The 13,075-nt window shown below is 31.9% G+C and overlaps 1 protein-coding gene across 1 annotated transcript; it reads right to left on the bottom strand.

The window, feature by feature from the left end:
- Nucleotides 1-2,357: 2,357 nt before the first annotated feature.
- On the bottom strand, nucleotides 2,358-6,467 carry LOC145620380 (D-ribulose kinase-like). Its single transcript, XM_081675050.1, has 9 exons — nucleotides 6,307-6,467; nucleotides 5,988-6,205; nucleotides 5,274-5,413; nucleotides 4,692-4,944; nucleotides 4,465-4,597; nucleotides 4,048-4,136; nucleotides 3,561-3,838; nucleotides 2,868-2,937; nucleotides 2,358-2,771 (listed from the first exon to the last, which is right to left on the bottom strand). Exons 1-9 carry the CDS (start codon nucleotides 6,365-6,367, stop codon nucleotides 2,580-2,582), a joined length of 1,434 nt encoding a protein of 477 aa, XP_081531176.1. The 5' UTR covers nucleotides 6,368-6,467; the 3' UTR covers nucleotides 2,358-2,579.
- Between the last annotated feature and the right edge of the window lie 6,608 nt (nucleotides 6,468-13,075).

Here is a 13,075-nt window from a genome sequence, read left to right as displayed (position 1 = left end):
TGCACCACCACCACTACCATCTTCGTTGCGCCCGATAACTGGGCTTTTGGCCCATACCGGAGATGGGCCGGAGATGAAATGGGCCGAGGGAGGTAGCTGGCCCAATTGCAAAGGTGGTGGTGGTGGTGGTGGGAGTTGCATGGGGTTAATTGGGCTAGGTTGGTTTATGAATGGTTGATGATGATAAGGGTAGTTTTGGAAATTTTGAGCAAGTACAACTGAAGATGGTGGTGGTAGTGGAAGTGGAGGTGGAGGAAGAGTTGTATAGTAAGGGAAATTAAAGTGATTATAATCAGGATAATGATAGTAATTATAGTTGTAATGACAATTAATACTAGTAAATCTAGTATTATTGTTATTATTATTAGTAAAATAAAAAGAGGGATGAAATTCAGGGGCACTAGGATTTAAGTAGCTTCTTCTTCTTCTAACTCTTCCCCTCATTCTTTCTTTTTTTTTTTTTTTTTTTTTTTTTTTTTTTTTTTTTGGGTGAATGTTTGAGTTTTAGGGTTTATATATACTTCTTTGATGTACTCAGGAGTAAAAAGAGAGAGTGAAGAATGTTTTTCAAGGGGGTTTTTAAGGTGCAGAAATAAAAGATGAAATAAAATTTGGTGGTGGTGTAAGTCGTGTAACTTTATTTTATTTTACAGTATTAAAAAAGGTATTTGGTTTTCCAAAAAAAAAAAAAAAATATTTAAAGGAAAAATACAATCTTGAAGTAGGAGAAGAGGCATAGGAAAGAGTGTCAACAATCATATCATTAGTAATTTTTCTCTACCTCTATGGCTCTATCTACAAATCTACAATAATCCCACTCTTCAAATCTTTTTATTTATCCTTTTTTTTTGTAGAAATGAAGGTTTTTTTTCCCATTTGTGTACTACAATCCTTTTGTAATATAATTGATATGGTTGAGTAATTGTTTATCCAACTTTATCGAGTTAATAACACGTGTATTTTTGTTTAATTTATACTTATTTCGTTGTATAGCTTTTTTTTATTAAAGCGTTGTATAACTCATTAACTCATTACAGTATTATTATATAATAATCCACTTTACTATGTTTTTTTATGAGATAATTTATTAATAGTTTCAATGTATAGAGAAACTCATAACAATCAATTTAATACAATTACTTTATATTTTGTCTTAGGTTAGTTGGAAAAAGTTCATCTTAATCCAACAAATTCATTTTAACAAACAAGATAATATTATCTGGTTCATTCATATAACAATGAAGGTTACAACTTACAATATAATATACGAGTACTGTATTTATCTACTTGTATTAATCCTTCATATTGAGAGTAGAAAGTTACTCCCTCCATTCCCTAATGTTTTTTAGGTTTGGAATTATGCGCGGTAGTTAAGAAATTATGTAAAGTTGAGGTATATTGGAATATTTCAATGATTGAAAGTACAAATTTATTGAAATATACAATGTTGAGCATGTGGGGTGGAGAAATTAGAGGAGAGAGGAGAGAGAAAGTAATAATAAGTGTTGAAAAACTATTAAAATAATACAAAAAGTACAATAGCACATGGAAAAGTAAAGACTTTTGAGTAAAAAATTGTAAAACAGGGTAATTTAGTCCAAAATTTATGACCAAAATAGGAAAGATACTAAATGTAAAGAATTAAAAGGAACACCCTAAATAGAATCGTAAAAAACATTTAGGAACGGATGGAGTATGTTTCTGAAACAGGAAATAAGGAGTACAAAACCTTAACCCATGATGAAGAATAAATGTTCCCTAAGATTTTAATAAAGAACAATTGGGATAACCGGCTTAAATCAAGGAAAAATGCCCAAAATCAACAAATAGATATGGCTTACATTAGCCTGACATGAGCATATACGTTTTAATGTTTTATGCAGTATTTTTTGTTTCTGTTTTTGGCACTGCTCTTTACATGTCTAAAAATCTACACTTCTTCAATAAATCAAAAGAATACATATAATTCCCCTATGACATTATTTTTTTGCTCAATGATTTGAATTTTGACCTTGAGCTTATTGAGCTAAATTTGGGTCAGTATAAACAGGCGTTTTGGGTTGGACCAAGTTGTGGCCTACAAATGTGGGAAATTGGGTTTGGCTATGCCCAATTAGAATTTTCGACAAAGTTATTTGGCTGATCATATAAAATTTCACTTACGTTAGATCTAGGTAAACAACTTTATTTATACGAAGTTCGCAGTATAAAGTTATCTATAAAAAATTAAAAAAAGGAGTACAAAGTATGAAGTAAAAGTTCTTAGAAAACGTATGTTTTTGTCAAACAAACAAGTTCTCGTTTTTTTATTATTCTTATCAAATCAAACAACTAACCATTTATCATTCTTTGCACAAATAAAATTGCAAGTTTTATTGAAGATTTAACTATGGAGTACACTTTAAAAGCAACAGAGATGAACATTTAACAAAATGAATTTGTATGCTTTAAAAAAAAAGAAAAATACTGCACTTATTCAGAAGTCACAAATTCAAGAAAGGATTAGGACAAAGTCCTAGTTTGGGACTTCCAAGTTATACTAGCAGTGGTAGTAAAGCATAAGCTAGATTATTTCCTTATTATCTAGCACCCTTCAATGCCAATAGAGCAGCACCATAAGCAGCTTCTGTTTGAACAGCGCGACTGACTGGCAAACCAAGCACTCTCTCCCGAATTTTAGTCCATTTATCATTCTTTGCACCACCTCCGGCTGTGAAAACTTCGTCTGCTTCAGTTGCCCCAAGATCTTTAAGTAGGCCATAACCTTTTCCCTAAACAGACCCAAATAGTAGTAAGATTATAGAGCTAGGAAATAATTGCAAGTTATCAAGTATATAGCTGAAGTTTAAAGAGAGATTTTAGTATACCTCTATGCGTGCAATGGATTCTAGAACACCATGCAAGTAATCAGAATCACTATCAGGACGTGGATGTAATCTGCGTGGCCAGTGAGTAACAAATACTTCAGTTGTGCAAGCCACTAAACATATTCATAACTGGAAATGTGCAAATCATAAACACGTTAATCCCTAACTCCCTAAGAAACGATGAGCACACTATAGTAGTCATCACAATCATCAGATAGTTTTCTGAAGACTGAAAAAAGTTTTGCTCAGACAAATTTGCTGAAAACTAAAGACTTTTGTATGCCACAATTTAATTATTTTGAAATTACTTGATATCTTGTGACTAGTGTACAGAATTTATAAAACAGAAAATACAGCAAGAACCACGGCGCCTGTGTGCTAATAGTTCTTCCCAAATCCCAAATTCTATGACAGTATGCCTTAATCGTACGCCTTTTTCTAGTAGCTTACCAATCCTTTTAAGTGAATAGAAGCCAAATTTAGCAATCCAACATCTATTGAATCTTTATAGATAATATTAATCAAACAAGTATAGATAAAGGTCGCTATATGAGTATAGAACTGAGTTCCATCTCGGTTCTCTGACCATAAAAATGCACACAATAGAATATGTAAGAGAAGATGGACTAATATAGAGTTGCCAACCAAATTACTTGATTTTCACAAAGTAGGCAGTTAAGCATAGTCTCTTACCTAGGCTGCTTGTTGGGATCTGCTATAGGAAATCTCTCCCCAACAGCTGGTAAAGGGTAGTAATCCAGAGTAGAAGGTAATGCAGGATTTATCTGCTCACTCAACTTCTCCAGCTGCTCATCAGTAAAAAGCTGTCTTAAGACAGCCCCTCCTGTGTTCGAAGCTCCTCCAACAAGCCACATATCATCAAGCCGATGGCTGTATACTCCAAATCGTGCATCATCAACCCTGCTTTTACTTAGTAGTTTTATTGCAAGGGTTGAACCCAAAGATGTTACCTAGAAACAGTTAGTGAACAAAAGTTATTTGGATTAGTCTCAAATGCAAGTTAGGATTACATATTGACTCAAGGCAGAGGAATTTTAACCCCTCAAGCTTTGCAGTAAAGAACCTGCAGCTGAGTGATGATTCTCTGAAGACAAGATTAACATTGACATTATAAGAGAAACAAGGGTGATGACAATTATATGTTATATGCAAGTCTCACCGCCTTTCCTGGTTCTGTGGCACGAGCTGCAAGAAACGCGGCAATGCTATCAGTTGTTCCAGCACAAACAGTGCAATCCTCAGAAAAACCTGTCAAGCATTTCAATGATTATATGACATGCCAATATAAGTCATATATTACACAATATTTGACAAAATTATCTTTAATTTATGTCCTTGTATTGACTAGTGATAAGAGCTACTGTCAACTTGTTACATCCCTGCAGAACATACAGCTATTGGCTCATTCACAAAACAAGGCTACAACTTAGAAATGACTCAGAGCCCCTATAAAAATCAAGTATGAAATGCGAACTCAACTCAGATCACATCAAACTCAAAGGTAGAAGGATGTATGCATCTTACAGCCATAACTTGATTGTATAGAGAATCCTCAGAACAGAATAAAAATCAATACCTAATCTTTTCCTGACATCCTCTTTGACATTTGCTATTGCAGATCCTGGAGCTACAATAGAAGGTAAAATACTCGAGTAAGGTTGTGAAAGTAGCCAAGGTGGATAGGCATCCATCTCAGGGTCAAAACCAACCTACATACACACAAATTCCATCAATAAAACACTCCCTATTTAATCAAAGTTTCAGTGAAATGAGAAGCAGATGATCAACCGGGAAGCAAAGTACCTTCAGAGCATTGTTGTAGTCCGAGATGCCTAAATTTCCATGAAGCAGCCAAAGTAACCAATCTGCTTGATGCAATAATGCAGCAGAATCCTTGTTCTGGCTGTCAGAATGCCACCAAGAAACCAGCTTGCACAGCGTAGAGGAGCCACTACAGACTGTGTGATTGGGGGGAGCTATGGACTTAACTTCTGGTAAAGCATCCGGGCAACTCTCGTTATACAAAATAGGCCTACATAATGGCTCCCCTGTAGAGCTGCATCCACAAGTCTAAATGCTACAAATTCATATACCACTATAACAAGGGATATAAAACTACTTCCTCTATCCCTAAATAATAACAAGCTAAGCCACGTGGTGACATGATCCACATTTGATTGCGAGTCAATCTCAAGAGATCGAGTCTCCACCACACTCAACGTAGTCTTTCTTTTGCATTCTTTGTTACAAGTATTACTAAGGTGTAATGTAGAATAGCCTACCATTGAAATGTGGCCTAGCGTTTAGGGAAGGAGTACAATATCATAATTTGCAAGGCAATAAGTTCACAACAGCATTAGGCATATGGAAGGTAAAGGAGTTTACCTGTTAACAATCATAGTTGTAGCAGATGTGCCATCTATAGAAATGGAAGCAACAAAAGGCCGAAGATGCACTGGAACGTCTTCAAGCAATGAAAAAAGTGTTTCTTTCCATGAGCGCGCCCAGTCAACAGATTCTCCATCCTTTCTAGACATTTAACATAAACATTAAGAATAACAATCTAACATAGTTACATAGCTCAACACTAGGTACTACTACTAATAAACAAGAAATTTTCTAGATTACAGCCTTTGCTGATTCTGTAAAGCATTATTATCTAAATTTTATACCAATTCAACCACTAGCTAATTTGCCACAAAACATTACACAATACAACAGTTTTGTACAAACTTTGCCCCAGATAAATACCAATCAAATCAAGTCAAATTAAACAAATGCAATCTTTGCCTATAAAGTATAAACACATAAACTTTCCAAATGATGCTCAAATAATTTATCAACTAAAACCATAGAAACTTGCCTAGCCTGACAAATGCAATTGTGTATTTATCTACTCTCCAATGTTATAATATCACATGCATTAGTACGGGTACAATCTAGCTTTAGTTACGAATCACATTATTACTCCGTACAAACCTAGCTAAACTTATTTTTCCGTGCCATAAATCAGATTTCAAGGTTTCAATACAAAATCAGTATAATCAACATGACAAAACAACATGAAATTTGAAGTTAAGTACCAAAATTTGATCATACCAAATAAAGAGGGTATTCTTTTTTGGCCTCAGCAATAATTTGTGCTTGTTTATCAATGAGAGCATATCTAGCCCCTGATGTACCAAAGTCCATTCCAAGGTATAACCGCTCTGAATTCCCATTTTTGCCCTTTTCAGGGCTCTGCATTGATGATGATATTTTTGAGCAATAAACCTTTCTTCTTCTAAATGCTTTACATACATTTATACTACCATTTCCTGAAATGTATGTCGAATTTTAAAGAAGAATATTAATTTATCATAAATTGTACATTAACAAATTAAAGAAAAAGGGGAGAAAATTAAGTAATTAAAAGTACCTTGATGAATGGGAGAAATGAAAGAGGTATAGCATGTTATAGGGTGGACTGATGCTTGCATTCTCTTCCTTGTTTTCTGCTCACTATTCCTCTAGGATAAGGCAATGTGGCAGACTTAACCAAGAGCCAATCCTTTTCTTTTGGTTTGAAGGCAATTCCTATTTAGAGCCGGAAAAAAAAAATGTTTGTGTTGTAAGAGTATGGCCGATGGTTGCCCATTTTGGGTGGGCATGAAGAGAGAGAAAAATAAATAAAGCTTAAAAAATGAAAAGGTTATACTTTTGGTAAGAAATGGATCATGACCGGGTCACTACCACGACCATTTTCTGAGTGTGGGCATTTAGTGTTATTTCGCCACTTGTCCAACAAAGGAAGGTGGTTTAGGTTTTTTTTTATTATTATTATTGATGGGAGCTCACGTGAGAATTGGAAGAAAAGGAGAATCAATGCCGACAAAATTGGAATGTAGACTTAAGTTGAGTATAAAACTACTCCATATTATACAAGAGTGCCCTCAAGAAGCCATAATATCCTTTGTTTGTTTTACTTTCATAAAAATGTGATCACCAAAAGCTCCTCTATGCTTCATTGCTCCTTTCATCAATTATAATGTAACCACTAGTTTGATCCCCGTGCAATGCACGGATTTATAAAGTATGATTTAGTAATAATACTCGTAATAGTTAATTGTAATTAAATGAAATTTGTAACACTTTTTTTTTTTTGAAATTTGAATTTATAAATGTCTATCCTTTAAAAATTTTAATTTTTTAATAGAATTTTATTTAAATAAAAAATAAAAAAAATTAGAGCATTTTGGAGGGAATTTTTTTTACAAAATCATGCCAAATGTCCCTCCGGTGATTAGTTTAGTATATAGTATAGATAGATAGATTATTTCGAAACAAAAGGTGTAAAAAAAAAAAAAAAGTATGAAAGTGATGTACTCGTAATATCTTAGGGGAATGGGCCAGTCCATAATCCAACAACAATGGCTTGTTTAGAATTAAATGCATGTCAAAGAAAAAGCAAGGCCCATTTTTTACCTTGGGCCTTTAACCAGAGAAGAAGTTGTAATATACGTTGAATGACGTTCAGGACCACCCCTAATGACTAATGAGTATTATTGACCCTATTTATTAATTTTTGTGAAGGACAATTATTGAGAATTATTATCATCAACAAAATCCAAAGTTGTCAATGAATATCCAACGTTCATTTTGTTGCTAATTATGTATCCGTATGAGATTTTAATTGTTTGGTCAGATAATAGCTTTTTAGTTTCCTACTAGTAGGACCAATTTGATCAATAATCATAAAGACAAAAACATTATTGTAAATTGTTCATACTTCATAGTATTCCATTACTCCACAATGCTATCTAGTATCAACATTTTGCAATCTTATGATTCTAATACTTATATTACACCAATTGATAATATATTTTATTCGTTAGGATCCTCGTGCAGAGAGAGGTTGGTCAAGGACTACTTGAGGTAGTAATTGAATTGATAATATTTCAAGTGTCAAGTTATTATTCTTTTGACAAGGGTATTGTTCTTATCGACTGTAAAGAGGTAAGAGGTTTATATTATGGTGAACGGTAAGTAGTTAGCTCGGTACATTGGGTTGAACATGCGTCTATGGTACAAGCCTCCAAGGCTAATAAATAGTAGCACAAACAAAAGGAAATCGAATAATATATATAGAGTAACAAAACAATCAAAGATGAGATCTGCCAGACTATACAATATGCAAAAAGATGATGAAGCTTCTACAAAAAAGATCTAAAACAAAAGAAAAGAAAAGAAAAGTGTGGGACACACGTGGCAAATAAATAGTAGCCCCCTGGCACGTGCGCAAGTAGTGTATAATATGCGTAACACAATATCACATGCTAGTAATGGCAAGTGACAGCTAAAAATAGCACTTGGTCTCTCAGTATAATACAAGTGACCAAGTGTATGTATGTAGTTACTCCGTCATAGTATAAAGATCAAAGAAGGACCACCATCATATATATGGCTTGTAATTGTAGGCATCAGAAAAAAGGTGGCATAGGAGAAAAAAAAGATGGTCTCTCTATTTTACTAATCATGGATATTTGAGCATTCTTTGCTTGTACTCTTCTTTGGCAAGAATATTTTTTACATGATGAGTGGGTCTTGTATATGGTAGGAGATGGTTTTCGTCATCTTATTATATGAGATCGGATTAACTATTATCAGATTGATATGTAATATTGATTGTAATTAATAATTAGTTACTTAATGAGTGTTTTTTAATGACTCGTAATAAAATTTAGTGTGTTACTGTACAAATTTACACACTTGAAGTTCGTTCATTCCACCTTAAACATTTTCTTAATACTCAGCTATTCGTACAACATGAGCAATTGTCTTTATTTATGTTAGTGTTGTATGTATCTCGAATATCACACACCTGCTCTTATAGCCTGAAATTTTTGGTGATTAGATTGGCTGGGGTTTAGCCGCTATGATTTCAAATAATATAACATTTAGATATATTGAATTGCATGGAACGGGAAAATTTACAAATTGCAATGATTGTGTTTTATGTCATCGATTCATATTGTTCAAGTTTGTGTTAGGTTGAATTTAGATTTGTTTGGATTTCTCTCAATAATTTCGAGTTAAATAAATAGAAATCTCCTTGTCTTAAGCTCCTAGTCACTATATAGCCTTTACCTAAATGGTCAATTTTTAACCTTGGGCCCTTATATTAGCTTGGCACAACTTTGCACCTTTTGATTTCAATGTTAGTTACAAGAACTTAACTATGCATATTATTTTAAACCAATAGTTAGCTGATAAATTACCTAACAAAAAAAACAGTAATAGTCGACAATTGAAATTATTAGTGTGCTTAAGATTTGAGTGGAGAATGATTAACTAATAACAAAAACAAGGTAAAAATAAACTAAACTAAGCCATCACATCATTTTGGCCCCTATTAGATATCATCCTCATAGTAGGTGGCATGGTTGATTTAAAACAAATCTATCTAAATATGATCAAAAGGTTATAATAAATTAATGTTAATTAATATGGGTGCAAGAAAATTATGTCTCACCTTTAATTCCTATATTGCGGGCCACTATAAAGAGAGGTGGAGTGTAATCAATCACCTAGCTAATTTAATTATTTTGTTTAAGATATTTAAACATACAAGAGGCAAGGAAGCACAAAAATCATTACTTCATATTACTAAGGTTCGTTGAAAGTGTGGACAAAGAGACAAAGCATGTTCTTATTAGTCTGTGCCTAATTAGCATGGAAAATTAAAGTCTCGCTAATATAATTATCGAAGTCGTTTCAATTTAATCAGGTGTCTCTAATAAAACAGTGCTAATATAATTAGCGAACAATTTAAATTACTGTATGAGGGTTTAAATTATTTAGAAATTAAACATGTATGCGACTTGTTTTTTATAAACACTTTTGTCAAATTCATTTATGAGATTACTTTATGGTTGTATACTTCTATCTTTATGTTTTTTTTCCTACTAATGTATTGTTTGAGATCTTCTTTCTCATTCTTTTTATTGAGGTGTGTTTAATGAAGAAGCTATAGATAATGTATTATTGATTGAATTGTCAATGTCGGACATTTAATTGATTCTTGTATAGATATTTATATCTTGACTTTTGATTTAATTGTATAGGCAAGAACAACATAGTAAGTACTTTTTTACAACAATAAATTAATAATCACTTTTGCTAAATACATACCCTAGTTTATAATTTTCTACCTAAAATTTAAAAATTGTAAAAATAAGTAAATTGTAAGGAGGACTAAACATTTGGGGTTAAGTATTAGCGCATAGCGCTATATGTTTTAGAACCATATAGGATGACTAAATGTACCACTACAGCCTAATAAGTGACAGGTGGTAGGTATTTTAGGAGAAAATAATCAACGACATAGGATAACAAAAAGTACCACCGCGACACCGCGTGCATAATAGTACACAAAAAGTACTATTAATACAACTTATACTTTAATGGTACATTATAGTACACAAAAATGTACCATTGTAGAAAAACATCAAATGAAAAAAAAAATATAATAAAAACCCCTTGATACCCTCCTATATGCATGCTAAATATATAGGTGTTATGCGCCTAGAAGCATTCATAAGTCATAAGGAGGTTTACCAAAATGAGTTGAGAGTATGAATGGGTGTAGTTAATTAGAAAAGGGGGCCCATACTGATTCTAACTAAACTTAAGGAAGTGGTATCATGTGCAAAAAGGTTCAATGTTCCAAAAGCCAACCAACTCTCACGTGGATTTGGATCTCTTTCGGGTCCTCTTTGCCTTTCTAATTAATTACTTTGCCCTTCACAAAATCACACTTGTTAAACCCAAAATCCTTATCTTTAATTCGGAGTACATTCTACTCTTGATATTAAAGATTTATTCTATTTATCTCATCTTGTAAAAGTACTGCATGTCCTTTGTAGATTGTTCTATATTATAATCTTTAAGGCGCGTTTTAAACTGTAATTATCTTTATTTTTATTCTCATAAAATTATAAAGATTTATACTCCGTATTAAAAAAAAAATTGTGTCGCAAAGAGAAATTCTTCATTATTGAAATGAAAAGTAGTTAACCTTGTTGTTTATCAACACACGAATTTGATTAAAATTAAACATTCTAGGAGTACTAAATCAGTAAATTTCAAACACAATCATGAAAATAATGGACAAGACAACGTAATATAAATGAAGGACAATAAGTGAACGATTTATATAGAAACTTCATTATCAAAGTAAATCGGTATCTAATTAAATAAGAATTGCATTTGTTCTTTTATGTTTTATTTATCCTTGCATTTTAAGAAAACAATTACTCGTATAATGAGGTATTTACAATATTAAATTTCTCCAATTTTCTTTTATTGAACCGATTACAATTTTCTAAGATTTACACGTTTTCTAGGTAGTTCGACCTACTGAATTTTCATTTATCAGGTTTCATAAACTTATTAACTCCACACGTCTAATATTTTTTCTTACGAAAATCAAATGTTGTAAATTGTGTAAATTTATCAAAAAGAAACATAAAGTTTTAACCAATTTAATTTACAACTAAAATAGTTCAAATAAGTGACCATTAGGTGAATACACCGCACCATAAGAGGGGAGTAATCTAGTTGTAATTATCACGGGGTAATTAATTACTAATTTACCATAGGAGTAGTATGAAAGCAAAGCCAATTAGCCAAATGCTACAAAGCTAAAATGCGTCATATACTTCGTACAAAAAGCAAAGGCAAACACTGAAAAGTCCAAAATGCCCTTGTTAGTTGAAAATTTTGAGGAAATTTTGTGTTTTACTTGCTCCAGCCTTCACCTTTTTACAGTTTACAATTACCTTATCTGACCCCTCCTCGACTGCAACTATGACACTCTTCAGTAAATAATGTAAAACTTCCCGCCTATTTTTCTCCTCTTTAAATTCAACCTTTTCCCATTTAATTTTTTTTAAAAAACAATTCATCAACTCTTTTTTCTCTCTCCTCCACGTCATCACTCCCTTCCACATCACCCACAATTGGGAATTTGGAATTTTGAATTTGTCAAAATAATCCAAATAATTGATAGCTATTCTATTGTCCTCATTTAAACAACAACAAAAATTAAATAAAGCTGTTATTTTATTTGTTCTTTCTTCCTATCTTCCTATTGACTTTTTGGTTATCAAAGTTTAATAATTGATGCCAAGAAGCTCCAAAATAGTATACATACTGAGTTTGTGCATGAATTGATTTTTGTTAGAGTTTTAGTTGTTTAATTAAATAAGTAAAAAAGATAAGAGTCGATTTATGGAAACCTGGATTTTTGGCTATTAATTGCAGTATATTTCATCATATATTATCTAGAATCACAAATTTCGATGCAATACTCTATATAAAAGCTACGGAGTACTCTGTATTTTTGAGCGTGAGGTTGTTACATTTAAAAGTTAAAACCAAGATTGTGACGCTAATTTCTTTTTTATTTTTATTTTTTTTATATTCTAATGCTGTGGTACGTCGCAGTCAAACTTTTTTATTATATATTTTGATTCAATAAGTAGTTTCAAAATATCAAAATTTTAATTAATGTATTAAAAAATTTTATACTTTTTTTTTTTTTGACAGGTAAAATTTTTTATACTTAATATGTTGTACTGAAAGCTAAGATATAAAATAAAACAATATAATCATTATTAGTATATTTAAAAGGTTAAATAATGTTAAAATTGAAACAAACTGCTTGTCCCATTGCCAAGCGTCAACAAACAACTTAACCATTTATATATTTAATTTTCTATCTATACAAAATACAATAACTTGATACTAAAAGAAAAGTTAAAAAGAAGTGTATAAGTTAATCACATTTTGCTTACAATTATCTAGTTTAACTAAACTTGGAAAAATACACCTGATAATATACAATTTACTGGATACGTCAAACTATTTTACTCTATAATTGAAGAAACATATGAAACAACATTACGTAACAAGGAGTACAATCAATTATCCATTACATAGTATATATCTTAGCATCAAAGCATGAATATCAATTTATGGCGATACAAAACAAAAGTTTATATATAAAAAAATCTAATATATATATATATATATATAAAGGGGAGTTTTTTCCTGAGTTTTTAGAGAGCCATGTAGGATTTAATTTTCTTAGCGCGTTACGTAGGATTATAAAGTTTAGTTTTAGCCAATTAAATAAGAGATTATTA

Source organism: Chenopodium album, chromosome 27 (genome assembly GCF_948465745.1).
Source record: "Chenopodium album chromosome 27, dcCheAlbu1.1, whole genome shotgun sequence".
In the NCBI taxonomy this organism is placed as follows: Eukaryota; Viridiplantae; Streptophyta; class Magnoliopsida; order Caryophyllales; family Amaranthaceae; genus Chenopodium; species Chenopodium album.
This window is presented reverse-complemented; position numbering and strand designations above follow the sequence as displayed.